Source organism: Rhinolophus hipposideros (genome assembly GCF_964194185.1).
Source record: "Rhinolophus hipposideros genome assembly, chromosome: 3".
Classification (NCBI taxonomy): Eukaryota; Metazoa; Chordata; class Mammalia; order Chiroptera; family Rhinolophidae; genus Rhinolophus; species Rhinolophus hipposideros.
In genome coordinates, this window is record NC_138049.1 from 100,955,345 (window position 1) to 100,969,960 (window position 14,616).

At 39.3% G+C, this 14,616-nt stretch overlaps 1 protein-coding gene across 2 annotated transcripts in view; it reads right to left on the reverse strand.

Moving 5' to 3' along the window:
* The window catches only part of ZFAND3 (zinc finger AN1-type containing 3), a 299,100-nt gene that overhangs the window by 46,526 nt on the left and 237,958 nt on the right, over positions 1 to 14,616 (reverse strand). Inside the window, exon 4 of one of the 2 annotated variants that reach the window (XM_081044345.1) lies at positions 10,782 to 10,847. The exons of the other annotated variant lie outside the window; for it this stretch is intronic. Within the exon in view, the coding sequence (XP_080900471.1) occupies positions 10,782 to 10,847 (66 nt within the window). The remainder of the gene's footprint in view (positions 1 to 10,781; positions 10,848 to 14,616) is intronic. 2 annotated transcript variants of the gene reach the window in all.

Below are 14,616 nucleotides of genomic sequence, written 5' to 3' on the forward strand. Positions count from 1 at the left end.
AGACCGATAATTTCCAAAGTAAACTTATATTTGTAATTTTCTACAGGACTATCTACAATAACCTAAAATTTAGCTTATCAGAAACTGAAAATAGTTTCAACCAGTTTTTCTTCCCACTCTTTCCCAGCCATGAATCTCATCTCTCTTTTCTCAGTTCCCCAGGTTTATAACTTTACAGTCTTTCTTCAGCTAACTCTTACCAGCCATTAAATCCTGTTATTATTATTATTTTAAAACATTTTTATCACATTCACCTCTCTTCCTCCATTCCACTGGCCACTGCCCACAGAACACTCAGTGAGTAGATGGGTAAGCGGGAATTGCTTATTCGGTAAGTCAAATATGACTTTATACGCAAAAGGGAAAACATCTCTCCATCTTAACTCAGTGGGATGACACTTTGTACATTGAAAGATTCTCCTATAACACTGATTCTTAGTTTATCTGTTTTTTTGGTAATATTGATATTATCATATTAGGCTTCTTTAAAATGAGGTACACCAATGCAAAGACATCAAAGCACTCCACAGAAAAACTACAATTTCTCAAACAGCAGGAAGTCTCCTGATAAGTTGGTGGTGTTTTTTTTTGTTTTTTTTTTTAAAAAAAAACACACAATTATTAAGCTTATTTTAATGAATATATATAGAACATTGCAGAATACATATTCTTCTTAAGCATATATGGGACATTTACAAATACTGATCTCATACAAAGGGATAAATCGGATCTCAAAAAATTTCAAGTGATTGGTATCATAAAGAACAGTTTTCTGACTTCAATTTAAAATAGAATAAATATTTACCTCCGAATAAATCAAGATAGTTTCATTTGTTTTGAAATTGGGCAGCATACTTCTAAATAACGCATGAGCCACAGAAAAATTCACGACGAAAAGAAGTACAATGTATTTTGAACTGTGCAATAATGAAAGCATTTCATGTTAAAATCTTGTGAGTAGCAGCTGTAGCAATTTATAGTCTTAAATGTTCATTTTATAAAAGAAGAAAGTCTAAAAACTGAGTCAAGCATTCAACTTCAGAAGTGAGAGAAAAGCATAAAATGTCCAAAATAAATAGGAGGAAAGAAATAATATTTACAATATCAGAAGTTAGTAACATAGAAAACAAATATACAATATTAAGGCTTGACGAAGTCAAAAATTGTTTCTTTGGAAAAGCGTAAAACTGACAAACTTTAGGTTAATATTGACCAGAAATAAAAAGAGAAATCACAAGCAATGCTAGGAATAAAAAAAGGGTACTAAAAACTAAGATGTTAATAAAATGATATATTTTTTTTATTTTTCAATTACAGTTGACATTCAGTATTATACTAGTTTCAGGTGTAGAGCATGGTGGTTAAGACATTTATATGACTTACAAAGTGATCCCCCGGTAAGTCTAGTACCCACCTGACATCATATAGTTATTACAATATTTTGCCTATATTCCCTAAGCTGTACTGTACATCCCTATGATTATTTCGTAACTGCCAACTGGTATTTCTTAATCCCTTCACTGTTTTCACCCAGCCCACATCCCCCTGCCATCTTGCAACCATCAGTTTGTTCTCTGTACCTGAGTTTGTTTCTGTTTTGGTTGTTCATTTATTTTGTTCTTTAGATTCCACATGGAAGTACGATATCTGTCTTTCTCTGACTTAGTTCACTTAGTATAATACCCTCTAGGTCCATCCATATTGTCGCAAATGGTAAGATTTCATTCTTTTTTATGGTCGAGTAATATTCCATTGTATATATGTACTACATCTTATTTATCCATTCATCTATTGATGGACACTTAGGTTGTTTCCATATCTTGGCTACTGTAAATGCTGTCAATATTTGCTTTATATATTTATGTACTCCTACATTGGGTCTGTAAATGTGTATAGAGGTTATATCCTCTTATTGGACCAACCCCTTTATCGTTAGGAAAAGCCCTTCTTTGTCTGTTATAGCCCTCGTTTTAAAGTTTATTTTGATATAAGTATTGCTACTGTAGCTTTTTTTTTTCATTTCCATTTTCATGAAATATCTTTTTCCGTCCTTTTACTTTCAGTCTATGTGTGTCTTTCGATCTGAAGTGGGTCTCTTATAAACAGCATATGTATGGGTCTTATTTTCTTGTCCAGTCTACCACTCCACGCCTTTTGATTGGAGCATCTAATCCATTTACATTTAAAATAATTATTGATACATATGTAGTTATTGCCATTTTATTGTTCGTATTTTTTATCTTTTTTTCCTTCTTCTTAAAGAAGTCCCTTGAACATATCTTGTGATACTGATTTGGTGGTGATGAACTCCTCTAGCTTTTGCTTGTCTGGTACTGATAAGCTAGTTTTGAAGGCACTGCATAAAAAAGTGTTATTCATTTAAAGGCACAAGTGACAAACAACCGCACTACCAGAACGCTCATCAACTCCTGGATCAGGCTGGCAAACCCTTTTCAAAGCATTCCTCTGTGGCTCTGCTGCAGAGTACAGAGCTCTCCTGTCTCTAAGGTCTAATTACTGTGATTTAGCAAGGCTGTGTGATCAAAGCTGCCCAGGCCGTATCTCAATTTTCCCAAGTATTAGGTGCTTATTTGCTACTCAAAAGCATTGCCAAGTCATATTTGCCCTTTTCCGTTCACTAGAAAACAGTCCTACTTCTAGACTTTACCTCCACACTCCAGTATCCCTTTACCACTCCTACTGACTCTAAGGAACTCAATTCTAAGCATTTCACCAAGAAAATAATTCTTTAAAAGAGAAAGACCACATTAATATTATATTTGCTTATAGCAATTAGCATAATTTATCGTCCTTGTCCTCACTTTTAAAAATAAGCACTAGTTACATTTCTTGTTCTCTAAAGCTGACGTTATTGTATTCATGCTTCTGTACTTATTCTGTCTCCTTACTGTATAAGCTCCCCGGGGCAAGATGCTTGTTTATCACTTCTTTTGCATGTTGCTACAGAATCCACTGTAACAGTGGTCTTTGAATAAAATACTGGACTGGCTGACTAACTAGAGTGCCTCAGCTGGTCCAATATTCCATGTAAGCAACCACTTCTGAAGGTGTGATCTGTAACCACGACAGCAGGCAATACAGTAAGATTACAGCTTTAATCGGCCATGATTATGAAATATTTCCGAGGACTCCTCACGAGGGGGTTGCCTTAGAAGCAGACACAGGTTTGAGGAATAAATGCCAGCCCACCTGCTGGCAGTGGAGGCAATGGGACTGTCTCTTCAGACAGATGAGCAAGCAGGGAAAGGGATAACACAACTTGTCTCGGAAGTAAGCAGCACGACGGAGCAGTAAAAACCCATCAGCATACATCATCCTATCCTGGCCTCGTGTCATGCCCAGCCTCTATGAGCCCTCGCTGCATCAGCGCAAGTCCCAGACACTTTATCCTGTTTATAATTGCTGATGAGCAGTAATAAGGCCTCCAAGCCTCAGCTCTGTCCGTTCCACTTCAGCACCCACCTATTAGGTAATAACTTTTATTTACAGCCTTCCTTGATGCGCTGTTCTATTAGTACAGCCAGGAACTGAGTAGGACAAAAAAAAAAGTCTCCTTAACGGGCAGTATCATTGTGAGTCTCTGATGATTTATACTGCAGCTCTGAAGCTGTTTTATCTTGCTCCTCCTCATAAGACTGCTTCAGAAAAGCTGCATTTCTAACATGCTGCCCTCTAACAGGTGCTAACATGCTATGGAGCAGCACCTGAAAAGGCACCCCCAGCCCCACCCCCAAAATCCAAAAGTTTCAAAGGAGGAGAGGGGTATTAAATTCTTTTGACATCCTTTTAAAATAATGTTGGCTCAGGCATTTTGCCCCAGTGGAGCAATAGAACAGCTAATTAATGGAAGTTCAGGGCTTTTCTTCTTGGTAAGAGTGCAAGCTATGAGAAAATAAATGGCCATAAAGCCCCAAAAACCCCAAAAAACCAACTGCAGCTGCATTCAAGGAGTCAAGCAAACTGAATTAGCAGAAAGCATGTGGACCACAGGCAGCTCAACACCACAGCCGAAGCTTCTTACACACACACACACACACACACACACACACCCCAAATAGCAAAAAGCCTCATCACAGTGACTTTCCCTTTTTATACTGGAGTGCCTTTTTATCCCTCAAGTGCAAAAATTCCTCTTGACAAGACTGGCATCAGGGGAAGCCGTTGCTTCTCCTGAGTAAAACCCAAACAAGAGCTGTGAAACAAGTCTATAACTTCAAGTTCAGTAAGCTCAGACATCACACGTCTAGCTAGCCTGTCACACACACAGCAAACAGTGACAACTGGCCCTAATTCTCACTCAGGTACAAATGAAAAACAGTAAGCTCTCCCTAACCGTTTTTGAAATTTATACATCGAATGAAGTGCTTTTAAACTCACCAGGAATTATTTACATACGGAGGTCAAATCATCTAATTATATAGTGCTACCTCATTTTATTCTTTAATATAAGCAACAAGTTTTTACAAGGAAAAAGCGCCTCACAAGAAAAAGCATGTGGCAGATTATTTCCCTTCACCACTTGTTCACTCAATGGCCCCAAACCACATACCGTCAGTAAACAAACATTACGGCACACCATGATAACCTGTGCTTCTTTAATGGTAAAACATAAGATGGCACCTTTTAGATTAGGGAATTTTTGCAATCTTGCCAAATATTTGGTATTCATTTTGTCCCCCGCCCCAGGAGTCAAATGAACTCCTTCAAGACCCAAGATGATGAGCGCATGAGGTAAAACAGTTTTTTAACACTTTTGCTTTGCCATGACAGATTTATTGTTTTGATCTTTCTTCAATGGTTACATTAAATGCTAATAAAAAAATGAAGGGTTTATATCTTCCCTAATATTCTCCTGATGGGAACTTGCATATTACATAAGTAGGTCAAATTTCTAATTTTCTGTCTCAAATGCTGATACTGCAGACCTGAGGGAAAAGCTATACCTTAAGGACCAAAAAGGAAGAATGACAGAGAGAACTGAATTACACAGCGGAATCATACCCAAAGCCACCTTCCTTTAAAGCTATACAGCGTCCTTTCTAGAAGAGGCACTTACAATGTGCAATACTGACCAATAATAGTTTGTAGTCACTAACTCAACTGTCTAGGATTAAACGCACTGGTTGAAATGTTTCCATGAATACTGACTCTACCAGAAAATAAAACATACAACTATAGGTATTTCTAAGATTTACACGGCGGCTTCCGATTTAACACTTAACCACCCTTTAGCTTCTGAATCAATACAAAAGGTCTTCTATAAACCTCTTGGTAACATAACAACAATGAAACATTCCCCTTTAAGTGGCTTCTGAACACTGATGTGGAAAGTGTTTAGCACATCAATCTTCTCTTAACTCTCAGGTGAAAGGGGGTTTCTTCTCTTGTCTTTGTAAAAACAGACAATAATATCATAAGCAGGTTGCCTGAGAGAAACGAGTCAAGAAAAGGTTTTGGGGAAAAAAGGGAAACAATAAACAATACGAGGCTATCTAGCTCATGTCACCGTTCATCACGCTAAAAAGAAAATAGGTGACCTAAAAGAATAAACATGTGCTTTCCTACAGGAAAGAAAAAAAAAGGAAGCAAAAAAAAAAAAGATGCAGGAAAAGGACATATAGTTAAGCTCAATTAATGTGCTCCCTATAGAGTGGAAAGGTGAGACTTTCTGGAAAGACTTCCTTGGTGTTTAATGGGACAGGTTTAGACCCACCTGCTTTCATCTCAGATAGTTGCACAGCTCCCATAGGATCCACGAGTGGTTCTTTTACTTGTTCTTGTACTAACTGTACACATTTTTAACACACACAGAGCATAACACATTTGTAACATACACAGAGCATTTTAAAACCACCATTTTCCAAGTCGATCAGAGAGAATACTATTTAGTCAGCATACTTGCTAGAAGAAGAGTAGCAGTGAACACAGAGTGGGGCAAGTCTGCTGACAGTACCATCTAGTCTGTAAACTTGTTTATGACGTTTTTCTTATTTTAACTTCAGAAATAAAGTGAAAAAATAAAATCAAGCCATGTTAAGAGTGGTAAAATAGGGAAGGAGCAATTTCCTTTTCTTCATATGCCAAAAAGTCTATCCTGTCATATAATCAACCAGGCTGGGAGTTAGGAGTTGGTGAACGCTCCACTTGGAAGGAGCAGGGTCCTGGGTTAGTCACTGCTCAAGGACCCTGCTGGAGAGAGACTACTTCTCCAAGGAAATTTAAGACAAGACATGGTTCGACCTGTTCATTACAGCTTCAATTTTAAGGTTCATCAATTAGTGAGCTCTGATCAATGAAATACAAAATAACATTTCTTTTGCTGTAACTCGCAGCAAGTCAGTCTTTTGAAAAAAGGTTACATGTCTTTAAATAAGAAATCCTAAGGAGAGGCAACAAACCACCCTCCTTTCCCACAAAGCACTTTAAGCATAAAAATAAGACCTCATGAAGATATTCACCTGACTATCCAAACACCTTCCAAATGAAGTTGTCTAAAAAGATGATCATAGCTCAGATTACAACATATGGCTTAAGGTATACCTTCACAGTTAGAAAAGATGAAGGACAAAAGGGCGTCTTCTGGTGGTTCTATTGCCAAGGAAAGTGAACTCTTTTCCTTTACGGTATATTCATTCTTGGCAGGAATGTTGTGAGAATTAACAAGGGAACATGTGCAAAATACTCAAAGCTCTTGGAAGAAATGTAAACTCTCTCTAGTAATCTGAAGGTGTGATGTGCTGTAACTCTCACATTCTAACCAAAGCACTTTTCAGCTCTTTGCTGACTAGAGATCCCAGAACTCGACAAAGCTGTGCCACACATCCTCACTTAATTTTTCTCTGCTTAAATACCGAAGTGATCACAGTGCTGCTGTTTGTTTTCCCATCTAAAGATTACAGAGTTTAACAATTAATAGTTCCATGTGGCCAAAAGCCAGTGTCTAAAGAAAAGCCTTTCTACCTAGTTCTCAAGTACACGCTGACCTTGCATTTGCCACTAGTGCTACTTTTTGCAACCTGTTTCCCAGACTTCTTAGACTCCCTGTTACCACAAAGCAATTCTTAAAGAGTTCCCTCTTCCATTTTGATGGTTGTAGACCAACTACACCACACTGCTGCCCACCTCTCTAAATTACAATACTCTTTGATCAACAGTAGTCCCTTCAAACATGCACATAGACCAGGGTGTCCAAACTTTTTTCAACGGTTTTCACCAAGGGCCATATGCGGTAAAATACACAAACAGCCGGGCCACTCACTGGAGAAGTACATATTGCCTCACCTGGTTTATTTAAGTAAACTAAACATATTTTTGGAATTTGCTGCGCGCCAATTAACGGATCGCGGGCCGCAGTTGGCCCGTGGGCAGCAGTTTGGACACCCCTGACACAGACATTAATCAACCACTCAGGCTTATATTCAGGCCCTGACTTATTAAACCACGTAATTATGGGTCTAATGCTAATCTTTAGCTATAATTTTCAAAGTACTAAAAAGAAAATGACCTGCTGAGGAGGTCACTAACTTTTTCTGAGTGTACACGCCTAAGACATTTGGCCATGTACTTTTAATATGTATATACTTGTATGTGTATTTGCTCGTTTTAAACTGTATGTGTGGACTAATAAATAATTATGAAGTGAAACTGCAAAATAGAAATTTTAAAAGGCTGAGATAAAGAACTTTTACTGTTTTCTTCCCATCTCTACCTCACAGACTGTACATTACATGCCCTTCTTCAGACACTGCTGACTTAACCCCTGGATTCCAGTCTAGGTGTCCTTTTTCTAACATACATCATTATTAAGCTGGAGGCTGCCGTAGGTCCAAACTTGTACGGACAGACTCGGGGCGGGGACGGTAAGATCTAATTCAGAGGATGTCCCTCTAAGGCTCCCGAGAAATGACAGTACCCAGGTAGTTATTTACGGACCATCGGTCCTAAGCTCTGTGTTCTGGGAGATCTGTGGGAGAGCAGCTGTTCCGGAGCCCGGTGGGGTAAAAGCACCATGGAGCATGTGTTAGGTATGAGTCCCACTCTCAAAGAACCTAGACATAAAGAATACAAGATCACTCCAGCAACGTAAAACTGTAATTGCTGATGGTGCATAAGACAAATGCTCAGAATCCCCGCCATGGGCAAACTGCTGATTCCAGGACAGATGGAAAGATGGCGACAAAGACAGCCAGCTGGTTCTCAAAGCAAATCATTTCTGTTACCTCTGAAAACGAGCACGCTGTCCTCCACAACAGGAGCGCGTTTAAGGCCGAGGCAGCATACTAGCTCAAGGAGCCGAGGGGCAGAGAGGCTGCTGGAAAAGGGCAGCAGGCTGACCTGGACGGCCTTTACCGTCCACGCTGAGAAATCTCAAATTTCCTTCAGGCTTTTTAGAAGATGACCTGGACATTGCATTAATTTTTTTCCAAGCCAGAAATTTGCAATCTTTTTCTAGTTAAGAGGTATGTAGTCATCCAAAAGAAGGCCTGGAAATGTTATGACCGAGAGGCTCAATGCCTCACTTATCATTTCACTTTATGGGGACCTAGAAATATTACCCTCCGTTCCTACTATAGTACTCACATGCAACAGAGAATGTGATCAACATAAAGTCAGTTACTGAAACTATGTATGGCAATGCATTCTGGCACTTCTAATCTACTCTTCTTTCCACCTAAAATACCTACTGATGTGCTATGAATACCATTTAATGGTTGGCCACTGTATACACATAATTTTTAATGTTAAGATTATAACAGCAGCTACCATTATTGAGTATCTATTATTCATGTGTATTATTTCTCACATAAAACCTATGAGATACATTTACCATCCCATTTTACAGATGAAAAACTAATTTTGAGATGTTAATTTACTTAAAACCACATTTTGTAAGTGGCTAGGCTAGGATCTGAAACCAGATCTGCTTTTAAAACTCACATTTTTAACACTCTTTCACTACATGCTGTATTTCCAAATCTGTGTTTCTCTGTCTCCATATTTCATTCAATGATATGGTTTCCCACAGTCTGGCTAGGAGTAGGTTTACAGGCAAATGTGATAAGCAGTAACGTGATGTAGTACAAAACAACACAGGCTTTAGCATCTGAAAGATCTGTGTTCAAGTCCTGGCTCTACTGCTAACTAGCAATATCACCCCAGGAAATGTACTTGATTTTCTGAGCACCCGCTTTTGTCATCTGTAAAAGAGGAATAACTATGTCGCAGAATTGTTCTGAAGATTAAATGAGTACGTATTAAAGCATACTGAATGGTGCCTGGTATTAGTGCTAATGTGCAATACATGCTATTGTTAGTTTTGGATATACAAACGGAATGGGAGCAGAGAGGAGACAGGTCTGCCCAGAGATGAAGGACACGAGTACCTGATATTCAGGGAGGAGTCCTACTAGTTTCAGTGTCTCAGCTGAGCACACAAGTCTCTCCCCTAAATCTCTCAGGATGACCAGATGTGCTCGAGGCTTACTCCTTGACTGCTACCTGATCATGTTGGTGGTGCTAACCATAAACCCTGCCCTGAGGGTCAAGACTGGAAGGAAAGAAGAAAGACTGAAGTACACTGTGCATATGAAGTGCTGGACCTGAAATCAAAGGGCTCTGGATGTTTTCAAGCTTCCGCTGATGTGGGTAGGAAGCCGGCTCTCTGACTTCACAGCCGCTCATCAGGACCGTCTGTCTCACTCCAGGGCACACTTCTCTCTCCATCAGGAACTACCCAAGGGGAGCTCGGGGACTGGGGACAGGAGGGAGGAGAGCACGCCAGGACTACCTCACACAGCCCCGCCTCAGAACTGGTCACTCTGAGCAGAAGAGTAAAATGAAGTTCCTCCGAGTTCAGGGCCAGGATATTACTCCGAAACTGTGCAAGGACGGGCCTGCTTGAGGCTTACCATCAACACCATGAGCATTTCAAAGGGGCGGAAGTTTCAGTGCAAATTTGTACACAAACAGTTTATGCTATTTTTGTTGGAGAGTTAAAAGGACTTTTTAAGTTATGAAAAATACTTTGACTGTGACCTTTAGAAAAACAATAGTTATTTTGACTCTCCAAAACAGAATCCTTGAGATACTTAAATAGCAGACAGCGCTATTATAAAAGGCAAATACTGTTTACAATAAATTAAGCTATAGGCTAAGGTAGCAACGGGCATTACGACTGCTCTTTAGAGAGCTCCAAGATTCGTGACTTCATATTTAATAAAAATGTCACAGACGTACAAAGATTTTGGGGGGACTTTATGCATCTGAAAGGAAGGATTTCAGCACACTCCATGGCTTTAAGACGAATGAGAGAAAATAGTTTCCCAAACTATTAGTATACTCTAAGTTAAAACACGGATTATCTGGACTACGACTTCTTTCACTTCCAGTCCCCATTATTTAAATAATGGCTTTTTTGGAAGTCCAAGACTGAGACAAATTAGCCAGGTGTCAGAAACTGGGCACTGAGCTGCATTTTCTGGATGTTTCATTATTCCTCAGACATTCGGAAGCAGGTGGATTCTGACACCCAGCTTCCTGGTTCCAGCTGCCAGCATTAATCCCGTCTCCTGACCTCCAGCAGCACCACTCTGACCTCTGCTCGCTCGCCACTCCCAATATTAAGCACGTAACACATCACTTCTAAATTGATGGAAGAAATGAGAGTACCCGGCAAGGACATCGCATTAAAACCAGTAGCTACACTAATTTCTGTGAAGAACGCAGGTAAGAATGAACCCAGATTAGAATGAAGCACGTACCTGTACCACAGGATCTTTTGGTTGGTGTGATTAACGAGACATGAGCTGTGTCTGTGCATGGCCCACCTAGAAACAGAAAGGCAGGCATATCAGTCAGGACATACCTCTACATGCCCACAGCTGCTCCCTTGGATAAAGAGAAACCTAAAAGGGCAGAGATCAACCTGCAAATATGCATGAGGAGCCGCAGGAGGAAGGATGGAGAAAGTGGAGGAGTGGTAGGTTAATTCTCAGGACCTAATTTTAGCTCAGCAATTTAGTCTACAGATCCATACTTTTTCTACATGATAACATGTTTTTCATAAAAAACAATCGAGTCTCACATAACGTTAAGCAGTTAAAAGATAAAACTTTAACTAGAATTCCGATCCAGGTGACAAGAAATTACCCACAAGTTTGGGGAGATGAGTTTTTGAACTGAGCGGTAAGGAGGAGTTACTCCCTGTTAAGCTGATGTCAGTGGTCACCCTACCTTTGAATTTATTGCAAGACTAGCCTTATTTAAGGGGCGGGGGAGGGGGAAAGGGGAGGGCTGCCTAAGGAACAACAAATTGCATGTCAGAAGAAATAAAGACCATTTTAATATATAAAGAGAGCGTTGCTGACCGAGGTAGAATATCTAGTTTAGTTATAAGAATACGGTAAGAAGAGGGTCTTCATGGAAACTTTGCGGGCCCAAAGATCTGATGTATACATGTAACCCAAGAGTATCCAAGCGATATCATCAGTCATTGAAAAGCAGTAATTCCATTCCACAGAATCAGGGCTACCAACAAATTCTTAAGTTGATATTGACATCAGCACTCCCCACCAACCTATCTTCTGACACAGGAAGCTACCAGATATGCCCTGGGAGGGGCAGTATGGTGACCATAAAGGAACACAAAGGCAAAAGTGACACATACATTGTGAAAAGCCTCCCCAGGTGACTCTGACTAGCGAAGAGAAATGTGGCTAATTGGAATAGTTGTATGTCACCTATGACAAGACTTCGTATCACTGAAGTTACTCATGGAAAAGGAAGGAAAGATGAAAGAGACCTGTTCCTAGAGTTGATGCCACTGAAATCCAAGGGTGTAGTGACCTGGGGAGCCCACCTAAGAAGTTCATTGTTAGTCCACTCTTTCCTTCACCAAGGCTGTAACAGCAGCAAACCTTAGTTGGTTTCAGAAGACACAGAAGGGAAATAGGAGAAAAAAACCAAGGAAGTGTATTGTTAACATCAAAGAGCACATAGCAAATACCTACTCTGTGCCACTATAGGTTAGTCTCGCGCTCAGGGAATTTATAATCTTGTTAGGACAACAAAATTTGTGTACACAAATCAAAACTACATGACAGCAACAAAGAGCTGGGTCAAAAATGAGCAAGTGTCAACAAATACAGAACCAGTAATAAACATTCAATGTAATCAGGAAGAAGGGTAGTCATCATTGGCCAACAGCACCTGGAAACACTTCTCAAGAATTTGCAAATGAGGCAAAAATTGAAAGTCAGACCAAAAGAGCAGAGCATTTTTCTACAAATGTCACATTTCCCAGAGAAAGTTTAACATACTAAAATTCTGGAGGTCCAAAAGGGCAACTGTGACATGAAAATGAGCAAAACGGAGAGACAATGAGCTGCAGGAAAACCTAATACAGACCCCACATCCTTGAGAACTCTCTGGGCACCGCCTACCATAGCTCCATCAAATGTTGTAATTTCTGCTTCCATGGGAAATTTGTTTTTTGTCTGTATTCTTATTCCTGAGAAAACAGCATTCTTATTTCTGGGGAAAAATAGGCCTTTCTAGCAGACTCAGTTTAAGTCCTGGAACTCTTCACTTTAACAAAAATGAGGATAGCCAAACGGCCCATAAGCCACAGGGTTGATGAGGTCATCTGTACAAAAAGACTTCATAAACTACACAACTTTCTATTATATGTCATCGCTTTCCTTCCCTTTTAGCAGATTTTATGCTCCGAATGGTCAAGCCCCACTTCTACTCTTGGGTTATGACTACATGGAAAGTTCATGAAGACCACCGCAAGCTGCCTGACTGGACATTTAATAAAATCCTTCCTATTGAGGTATAACACAGAGAGAATGAAATACTAGAATGAAGTGTACAAATCTTAAATGTATACCCTGAAGAGTTTAAATATATATACACTCATGTAATGACCATCAGATTAAAAAAGTATTAGAACATTTCCAGAATCCAGAAAGTTCAAGGGACTTAAAAATACAGATTCCCCGATTGTGACTCTGAAATATTTGATGCAATAAGTTGCGGTGGGCATAGGAAGAGATTAGTGTACATTTTTTTAAAAATTAGTTTTAGGTGTACAAAACAATGTGATAGTTTGACATTCACACCCCTCACAAAGTGATAACCGCCCCCCCAATCTACTACCCTTCTGACATCGTATATGCTGTTACAATTCCACTGACTCTACTCCCCATGCTGTACTCCATATCCCGTGACTACATTAAATTATAGTTGACATTCAGTATTATTCAGCTTCAGCTTCAGGTGTACAGTGCAGTGGTCAGACACCTACACTGTCCATAAGTGGTCTCCCTAATAAGACAAGTGCCCATCTGACACCCTACAAAATCTTTACAACATTATTGATTATATTTCCCAAACTACCTCTCATATCCCCGTGGGAATCTGTGATTACCAATTTGTGCTATCTAAACCCCTCACCTTCTCCCTCATCCCCACCCCTCTCTCATCTAGTAACCATCAGTTTGTTCTCTGTATCTCTCTGATACTGTCTCTAATTAGTTTGCTCATTTATTCTATTTTTTAGATTCCACATATAAGTGAGATCATATGGTATTTGTCTTTGTCTGATTTATTTCACTTAGCATAATGTTCTCTAGGTCCATCCATATCATTGCAAATGGTAAGATTTCATTCTTCTTTATGGTCGAGTAATACTCCACTGTATAAATGTACCACAGTTTCTTAATCCAATCATCTACTGATGGGCATTTCAGTTGTTTCCATATGTTGGCTATTGTGAATAGCGCTGCAATAAACATAGAGGTGCATATATTTTTTTGAATTAATGTTTTCGATTTCTCTGGATAGATACCTCAGAGTGGAACTGCTGGGTAATAATTGCTGGTTCCATTTCCAGTTTTTTGAAATAACTTCTGTGATTTCCATACTGGCTGCACCAATCTGCAATCCCACCAACAGTGCACCAGGGTTCCCTTTTCTCCATATCCGCGCCAGCACTTGTTGTCTGTTGATTTATTGACAATAGACATTTTGACTGGAGTGAGGTGGTATCTCATTGTGGTTTTTATTTGCATTTCTCTAATGATTAGTGAGGTTGAGCATTTTTTCATGTCTGTTGGCCATTGGTATGTCCTCTTTAGAAAAATGTCTCATGTCCTCTGCCTATTTTTAAATAGGGCTTTTTTTGGTGTTGAGTTGAATGAGTTTTTTATAAATTTTGGATAGTAACCACTTATCAGATATATCATTGACAAATATCTTCTCCCATTCAGTAGGATGCCTTTTTGTTTTATTGATGGTTTCCTTTGCTGTGCAAAAACTTTTTAGTTTGATATAATTCCATGTTTATTTTTTCTCTTCCCTTGCCCGAGGGGATATATCAGTAAAAACATTATTAAGGGTAATGTCTGCAAATTTACTTCCTATATTTTCTCCTGAGTTGTATGGTTCCAGATCTTACATTTAAGTCTTTAATCCATTTTTGAATTTATTCTTGTATATGGCGTAAGGAAGTGGTCCAGCTTCATTTTTTCATGTGTCTGTCCAGATTTCCCAATACCATTTATTGAATAGACTGTCTTTACCCCAGTGTAAATT